This window comes from Hyaena hyaena, unplaced genomic scaffold (genome assembly GCF_003009895.1).
Source record: "Hyaena hyaena isolate Hyena2069 unplaced genomic scaffold, ASM300989v1 scaffold_432, whole genome shotgun sequence".
Taxonomy (NCBI): domain Eukaryota; kingdom Metazoa; phylum Chordata; class Mammalia; order Carnivora; family Hyaenidae; genus Hyaena; species Hyaena hyaena.
This window is the reverse complement of record NW_024081063.1, coordinates 322931-332272: the sequence shown is the minus strand read 5'-3', so window position 1 is coordinate 332272 and position 9342 is coordinate 322931. Positions and strand designations below refer to the sequence as shown.

At 39.0% G+C, this 9342-nt stretch overlaps 1 protein-coding gene across 3 annotated transcripts in view; it reads left to right on the top strand.

Moving 5' to 3' along the window:
* The first annotated feature begins 7593 nt into the window (after positions 1-7593).
* Positions 7594-9342, top strand: part of WASHC4 (WASH complex subunit 4) — a 70450-nt gene continuing 68701 nt past the window's right edge. For all 3 annotated transcript variants that reach the window (XM_039252899.1, XM_039252897.1, XM_039252898.1), the window contains exon 1: positions 7594-7714. In XM_039252899.1, the coding sequence (XP_039108830.1) occupies positions 7654-7714 (61 nt within the window). In that variant the 5' untranslated portion in view covers positions 7594-7653. The remainder of the gene's footprint in view (positions 7715-9342) is intronic.

The window sequence follows — 9342 nt, the reverse complement described above, 5'->3', positions numbered from 1 at the left end:
GGGAAAGATTTTTGTCTATGTATCTCTTCTGACATCTCAGTCTGTCATTGGTATTTGTGTACCTGTCATCTTCTCTCCCGGAAACTCCTTGCAAGCTGAGTTCATGTCTGATTTATCAAGATTCACACTATCTAGCACTAAGCAGAGTTCAAAAAGCACATGTTAAAAGAGAGAATGAATGAATGTGTTTAAGAAGGAGAGAGAAAAAATAAACATCCTTAATGTTTGGAGAATTGCAGCAAACATCTAGAGTTTTGCTCTGGGAATTACCCATTTCCAATTAAACCCATTTCCCTGACTGCATATTGTGACTTCTTATTTCTTTTAAACTTCCAAATACTGATAATCATTTTATTTGTTCTGATTTATGTATATAGGGAAGGGTGGGCAAGGAGTGTGTCTTTTTCTGAATAGGGGTTCCATAGTTATATTCTCCAGTTCCCAACTCTAGGAAGTATAGAGTTTATGTCTACCCACATATAATGAAATATTAATGATGTATAAGATTCTCTTCTGTAAGAATCAAAGATATAGTTCCCTTGATAACTCATGGTTACATCAGAAGTAATTACACTTTGACGAACAAAAAACCCTACCAATCTAGACTTTTATACACAGCAAAAATGAAGATGAAATAAAGTCATTTTTATGTCTCTCAAACAAAAACTTGAGAGAAACCGAGGAAGGAAAATTTCCAAATTCATTCTATGAGACCAGCACTACCCCAATACCAAAACCAGACAAAGACACTATTAAAAAAGAAAACTACAGGGCAGTATCTCTGATGAACATAGATACATAAATCCTCAACAAAATATTGGCAAGCCAAATCTAACAACACATTTGAAAAATCATTCATCATGATCAAGTGGAATTTGAGGGATGAAAGAGTGGTTCAATATTTGCAAATCAATCAGTGTGATACATCACATTAACAAGAGGAAGGATAAAAACCATATAATCATCTCAATAAATGTAGAAAAAGCATTTAATAAAAAACACCATCCACTCACGACAAAAACTTTCAATAAAGTGGGTTTAGAGGCAATATACCTCAATACAATAAAGGCCATTATGAAAAGCCCACAGCTAACATTATACTCAATGGTGAAAAACTTTAAGCTTTTCCTCTAAGATCAGGGATAAGATGAGAATGTCCATTCTCACCACTTTCATCCACTTTCACTCAGTATACTATTGGAAGTCCTAGTTGTAGTAATCAGACAATAAAAAGAAATAAAAGGCATCCCAAAATTGGTAAGGAAGAAATAAAACTGTCACAATTTGCAGATGACATGATACTATATATAGAAAACTGTAATGAGTCCATCAAAAAACTGTAAGAACTGATAAATGAATTTAGTAAAGTTGAAGGGTACAAAACTAATATACAGAAATGTGTTGCAATTCTATACACTAATAACAAAGTTGCAGAAAGAGAGATTATGAAAACAATCCCATTTATAATTGCACCAAAAAGAATAAAATAACTAGGGATAAATTTAGCCAAGGAGGTGAAAGACCTATAGTCTAAAAGCTGTAAGATACTGATGAAAGAAATTGAAAGCAACACAAACAAATGGAAAGATTTACCATACCCATGGATGGGAAGAATTAATATTGTTAAAATGTCAACACTACCCAAAGCAGTCTACAGATTCAAAGCAATCCCTATCAAACTGCCAGTAGTATTTTTCAGAGAATGGGAAAAAATAATCCTAAAATTTATAACTGAATAACCAAAGCAATCTTGAGAAAGAACAAAGTTGGAAGTATCACATCCCACATTTCAAGATATACTACAAAGCTACAGTAATCAAAACAATATGCTACTGGCACAAAAACAGAGACAAAGATTAACAAAATAGGATAGAGAGCCCAGAAATAAACCCACACCAACATAGTCAATTAATCTACAATGAAGGAGACAAAACATACAATGAAAAAAAGACTATTTTTATTAACTTGTGTTGAGAAAACTGGACAGCAACATGCAAAAGAATGAAACTGGACAACTTTCTTATACCATACACAAAAATTAACTCAAAATAGATTAAAGACCTAGAAGAGAGCACAGGCAGTAATGTCTCTTATGTCAATTGCAACAACATTTTTCTAGATATGTCTTCTGAGGCATATCAGAAGCAAAAATAAACTATTTGAAATACACCAAAATAAAGAGCTCTGCACAGCAAGGGAAACAATCAACAAAACAAAAAAACAACCTACTGAATGGGAGAAGATATTTGCAAATGACATATCTGATAAAGGGTTACTATCCAAAATATATAAAGAGCTTATACCACTCAACACCAACCCCCCCCAAATAATCCAATTAAAAAAATTAGCAGAGGATATGAACAGACATTTCTCCAGAGATGACATATGGATGGCCAACAGACACATGAAAAGATGCTCAACACCATTCTTCATCATCAGGGAAATACAAATCAAAACCAATAGAGATATCATGTCACACCTATCAGGATGGCTGGTATCAAAAAGGTAAGAAATAACAGGTGTTGGGGAGAATGTGGAGAAAAGGGAACCCTTGTGCACTATCAGTGAGAATGTAAATTGGTGCAGCTACTGTGGAAAACAATATGGAGAATCCTCAAGAAATGAAAAATACAAATATCATATGATCTAGTAATTATACTACTGGTTATTTGCCCAAGGAAAACAAAAACACAATTCAAAAAGATGTATGCACTCTTATTTTTATTGCAGCATTATTTATAAGAGCTAAGATATGGGAGCAATTCAAGTATTTATTAATAGATGAATGGATAAAGAAGTGATACACACACACACACAGAGGAGTATTACTTGGCCATAAAAAAGAATAAGATCTTTCCATTTGTGACACCATGGATGGACCTGGAGGGTTTTATGCTACGTGAATTAAGTTAAAGTCAAATACCAGATGATTTCACTTATATATGGAATCTGATAAACAAAACTAACAAACAAGCAAAACAGGCTGCTGTAATGGAACCTAAAGAATGTAGCAAACATTGTGGAAGAGATAGAAAAGAAATAGTGAGAATCCAAGACCTGACATCATTTGAATCCCGAAGCCAAATGCACGTGAAAGCCAACCCCTCCATTACATGTTTTAAAATTAACATACAGTAAAATTGATTTCACTTGTATACAGTTCTATGAGTTTTAACATATGTGAAGATTCATATAAGCAACGTTGCAATCAGATTACAGAAGAGTTCTATTCCTCACCCTAAAACTGCCCTGTTCCTTCGTAGTCTTGGCTATCAACCACACCTTCCTTAACCTTGATAATCTCTGCACTGTTCTCAACCACTGTAGTTTTATCTTTTTAAGACTGTCAAATAAATGGAATCACACAGTATATAACTTTGTAGATTTTCTTCATTCAGTACAATGCCCCAGAGATTTGTGCTCAAGTTAGGGATTTTCCAGATATTTTGAAATTTTTTTGTTATTGATTTCTAATATAATTCCATTGCAGTCGGAGAATATAACCATAAAATTTCAGTCCATTTAAATTCATTGAGACTTGTTTTATGGCCTAGCCTATGGCCTACCTTGCTGAGTATTCCTTCAATGAGATGAAGATATTTATAACAATTAGGAGGAAAAAAGAGGAAAGCAGTGCTCAGGAATGGTAGTAAAGATAATTGCAGCATTTATTTTGCATTTTCAATGTGTGGAGAAGCATTTTGAGTCCGTTACACACCCTGGAAGCAGCAGGGCCCGTTTGAGAAACTGCAAATGGTCTGGCATCCCAGCAGAGCAAAGTGAATGTAAATCAGGGAGTAGTTGAGGCAGAAAATTTAGAGAATAATCAAAGGGCAGGTTCGAAGAAGTCTTCTGTCCCATCCTATGAAGTGATAACTCCAAACAGAGGGCAATGGCAATCCACTGAAGGATTTAAAGTGGAGCATAACCTGATCAGATGGGTTTTGACAAACTTCACTTGGAGAACAGTATGAACAATGGAAAGAGAAGATCTGTCACAGGTCTACAGTAATTGTCCAGGTGAGAGATTCTTTTGGAAAGAAATATATGAATTAACACCTTAGGAATCTCTTTGACAGGCACACATAGGTCTCTGGGATGCATTATTATGTGAAATATCTCTAGTGAGTCATTACTGTCGACTTTCTATTGTTGGAAACATGCTTTAAATGTGTATTAACAACAAGCTCACCAAGACCGTAGCTCTGTCATATGTAAAAAGTGTTTTGGTATCGAATAAACTGGTACTTAAGTTCTGGGTATAAATGTTCAAGGCGAGAACTCCTGTAAACACCTTCTGTGGGCAGCTGTTTAAAGTTCTTTGAAGCTCTTAAAATAGTACAATGCTGTCTCTATAAAAAATTTTCCCTTCTATTTCCAAGCTTGCCTTCCAGGCACTACTGTTAAGAACAGAGAAAAGCAGAAAGAAGGAAATTTAATTCCTCAAAATGGTTATTTGCCTTCTGTAGACTAGGCCTGAAAAATATAAGACATCTGCTATAATAAATAACTTTCAATAGTACATGTCAGTTTATAGGGAATGTGCTTTTATTTCCCATCTAACAAAACTTGAAATTCTAGGTCCTAGAAATTTTTTTAAAGACATGTAAGATCAAGAGAAGCAATAAGATTTCTTTTAAAAATAAGGTTATAATGATTCAACATAGCAAACACTTTTATAGTATGCAGTTGGCATTGTTGTGTCTCATGTATAAACTTAATTAGTCCCCATAACAATCCAATGATGTATTTACTATTATCATTCCTATTTTACTTTTTTAATTTTTTAAAGTTTTATTTAAAAAATAAAAGAGAGGTCCTCCTCACTCTCACTCTCTCAAAATAAACATTTTTTTTAAAAAAGGAAAAAATCCAAGTTAGTTAAATTCTAGTTAACATACAGTGTAATAATGGTTTCAGGAGTAGAATTTAGTGATTCAACACTTACATATAACACTCACTGCTCATCTCAACAAATGCCCTCCTTAATGCCCATCACCCACTTAGCCCATCCCCCCACCCCACACCCCTCCAGCAACCCTCAGTTCTCTGTATTTAGGAGTCTCTTATGGTTTGTCTGTCTCTGTTATTATCTTATTTTTGCTTCCCTTCCCCTATGTTCATCTGTTTTGTTTATTAAATTCCACATGAGTGAGATCATATATTTCTTTCTCTGTGTTATTTCGCTTAGCATAATATATTCTAGTTCTATCCACATTGTTACAAATGGCAAGTATTAAATCTTTTTGATGGCTGAGCCCTTTGTAGATATATACCACATCTTTATTCATTCGTCAGCTGATAGACCTTTGGGCTCTTTCCATAATTTGGCTGTTGTCAGTAGCACTGCTATAATCATCAGGGTGCAAATGCTCCTTAGAATCAGTATTTTTTGTATCCTTTGGATAAATACCTAGTGGTGCAATTGCTGGGTCATAAGGTAGCTGTACTTTAATTTTTTAAGGAACGTCCATACTGTTTTCCAAAGTGACTGCATCAGTTTGCATTCTCACCAGCATTGCAAAAGTGTTCCCCTTTCTCTGCATCCTTGCCAACATCTGTTGTTTCCTGAATTGTTAAATTTAGCCATTCTGAGGTGTGAGGTGGTACCTCATTGTGGTTTTGATTTATATTTCCCTGATGATGAGTGATGTTGAGCATCTTTTCATGTGTTGGTTAGCCATCTGGATCTCTTCTTTGGAAAAGTGTCTGTTCATATCATTTCCATTTTAAAAATGAGGAAACTGAAGTTGTTACTTAGCCCCAGATCACATGACTAGTGACAGAGCTTTGATTTGGACATACACCATTTGGCTGTAGAAACTGTGTTCATTTTAGCATGACACTGCCTCTTGCCTCTGATTTATTAACTTTAATAGATTAGTGAATTTGCATATTCAAATTGCTCTGACCTGTAATTTCAATGTATCACAATGAGCTATGGGGAGATTAATTACAGTGATTAATACAAATGTGAAGAATACAGCAAGCTGAAGTCATGATCATGTGGAAAGTAAAAGGAGAAACATTTGTAGTGTCTGGGTGGTTCAGTCAGTTGAGCGTCGGGTGAGTTTAACCCTGAGGTTAGCAGTGCGGAGCCTTCATAGGATTCTCTCTGTCCCTCTCTCTCTCTGCCTCTACCTTCTGTTTTGCTCTCTTTCTCTCTCTCTCAAAATAAATAAATAAACATTTTTAAAGGAAAAAAATTTGCCAGTCGATAGGCACTTTACTGTTATTTTCAAGTTTTTTTTTTTTCCCTTTCTAAAATGCCCACTAAGACTGCAAGCATCCTCTGGGTGGGTTCCAACCGTCTTTGTCTTTTTTTTTTTTTTTTTTTCCATTATAATCTCTATATAGCATGGTTCCTGGTACTGAGTGGGCACTCAGATATCTGACCTACTGCAGATCCACCGGTCTCAGGGAATGCTCTTCCAGAGACCTTTTACCTGCTTTGATTAATTTAATTATTTTTGGTGTTGTTTTTTTTTTAAGATTTCAGAAGTAAGACTTTAATAAGCTCTCATTGTTAAAAGTTAAAAAAAATACATAAGGAGATAATAACAAAGCTTGAAAGTGCAGGCTTTAACCACTAATATGTACTCTTTTCCAGTTGACCACTGTCCTGTTTAATGTGATTTGAGTTCTCTCCCTATGCATTTACACGCACATATGCACAAACGCGTTTACATAAAATTATAAAGGTAACCGCAAACAGACATTATTCTGCAACTATCTTCTGTCAGTTTCTCATGTGTCTGTAATGTAGTTCAGTTTTAAAAACAGGTATCTAGTATCTCATAATATGGATATATTAAACTTCATGTAATTATTTTCTGTTGATGGACAGTAAGATCATTTCCTGGTGGTACGTGTTAAAAACCATGCAGCAATGAACACTGCTGTTCAAATATCTGCACACATGTAGAATTACAGGGTAACACAGATGTCTATTTGCGGAAAAGCCCATTTAGTTAGCATTTTGGAACACATTTAAATAGCATTTCTTCTCTCTCCCCCTCGGCTTTTTAAGAGGATGGGACCCAGGATAGTTGGGCGCAAGGTAAGCACAGTAGTAAAATTCCTCGCTTGGGTGTTGGTGAAGTAACTCTCCTCACACACCGTTTTTCCCTCAAGATCAATCAGCACAGGACTTACAAGAAGAGAGCGGCAGGAACCCTGATGGGCGGGGGGGTGCTTGGGGGGGACAGGGAGGGCGCTGGCAATTCGTGCTTCTTGTGAGAAGCGCCCGGACAGCGACTTTCTCGGGGACCACGCCCTCCCGTTCAGCCACTGGCGCGTCAGTTTTGCCCGTCCTAGACGGAGCAACTCCCCAGGTATGAACAATGGCCTGGAGACAGCAGGGCGAAGTTAAAGGCATCGATGTGTCTCGAGATGTGAAGCGAACGGCGGCGAGGACCGAGTCCCGACGGGAGGACGCCGCTAGCACCGCCGCTGCAGCGGCCGCCTCCGGCCACCGCGGACGACTCGCTTTCCCAGCAGCCCCCGCGGCCCACAGGGGCCTTGAGCCCGGCCTGCCCTCGCGAGCGGGGGCGGGGCCGGGGCCGGAAGTCACGTGCCGTGACAGCCGCCCGGGTGAGGCTGCCGCGGTCGCCAAGTCTGGTTGGGGCTGTGACTGTGGGAGGCGCCGGGGTGATGGCGGTGGAGACTCTGTCCCCAGACTGGGAGTTCGACCGCGTTGACGACGGCTCGCAGAGTAAGGGAGCGGCAGGGCAAGGGCTGCGGGTGGATGCTCGCCGGCCCGCCTCAGCCCCCCCCCACCGGCGGCGCTCCTGCGGGAGGGCTCTGCGTCGCGGTCGCCGCGCAGCCGTGCAGTTCGGGACACTTGCTGCCCCTTGGAGTGTGAGAGGGACGCGCTTTCGAGCGTTACTTTCGGGGTTGGGACCCCGGCGGCGGTGGGTCAGGCCGGCCGGGTCAGGGCTCGGCGTCCGGGGCCGGGGCTCTCCCGAGGAGCCCGCGGTGCCCGGGGCAGCGGCGTCCCCTCTCCGCTACCCGGGGCCGGGCGGGGCGCGCCCAGGGAGGCCCAGCAGCCCCGGGAGCCGAGGCTGGCCCTGCCTCTGGCCTCTCGGGGCTGTCGCCGCATGTGCCGAGTGTGCACGTCTAGAACGGGCTGAGGTCCGGGTTCCTGTTTTCGCTTTCCTGTTTTTCTACTTTTCCTCCAATCAACTTTTGGAAGTTTGAGTATTTTTCCTGTATCTTCTTATAGCGTAGGAGACAGCGAAAAAGCATTCCTCACGCGGAGAAAATAAACCAGCGAGTGTCCATTTATCTCTTTCCATGCCTTTTATTTACGATAAGTAGCGTTTTTCAGGGATGTCCTATAGTTTCCGTTGAACCTAAAAAGGTTTCAAAAATTAAGCAACTCTTGCTTAATAAAGTCGAGTTGTTCCGTTTTTAACTTGGAAGCCCAACCCAGAAAACCCTAACAAGTTCAGTTCCACGCACCAAAGGTGGAGGCCAAGTAATTATTTTAGTGAACCTCTACTTAAGATTAATACAAATTGGTAATGTTTCTTATCTGTAGTGCTAATAATTTAAGTGATATAAGAGATTCTCCCGCTCGTAAATTTGTTTTTTAATGCAGGTTTCCCAGAAGGTGAATGTAATTTTTAAAAATTACACGTGAACTTTGCTTAACTTTACAAAGAAAAAAAAATCATGTGTACAGACTTACGTGTAATTAGGTTTTAGTGGCGTCTCAAAGAAGCATGAGCTGAATTCATAATGGTTTGCAGTTTTTCATAAAATATTCCTTAAGTTAGTAGCTCTTACGCAGCATTAAAAAAATCTTGGTGGTAATGACAAAGCCCTTCAACTTTTGTGTGGAGAGGATTCTGTATTTACTGTTAAAGTGAACTGCACCTTGTCATGTATGAGGTTTTATGGGCAGAGGTCCCTTGCTCTAGTATCTTCAAAAAATTGTAATGAAAATATATTGCTAGGTTTGTTAATGTGGGTAGAATGATCGGATTCAGTCAACAGACATTTTTTGCATCCCAGGAACTGTACCAGGTATTAGGGCTACAGAGATGACACAAAGAATGTAGAGATGAGCATGTAAATACATTTTTGGAATTTTGAATGGTACTAATTTGACTACTAATTTGACAACTATTCGTTATTTTATCAGCAGGGAACTTTTCATGTTACTGCAGGTTGCTCTGTGAATTCCCAAACAGACTAAATGCCAGCATGCTTTTCTGCTGTTGTCATGAAGAACTCATTTGTTGGTTAAATGCATGTTTGGTTACTTCCCATGTAATTGAAAATTAGGCATGTATTTGGGATTTCAAGAATATCTCACAGTTTTTAGATTTAAGCTCT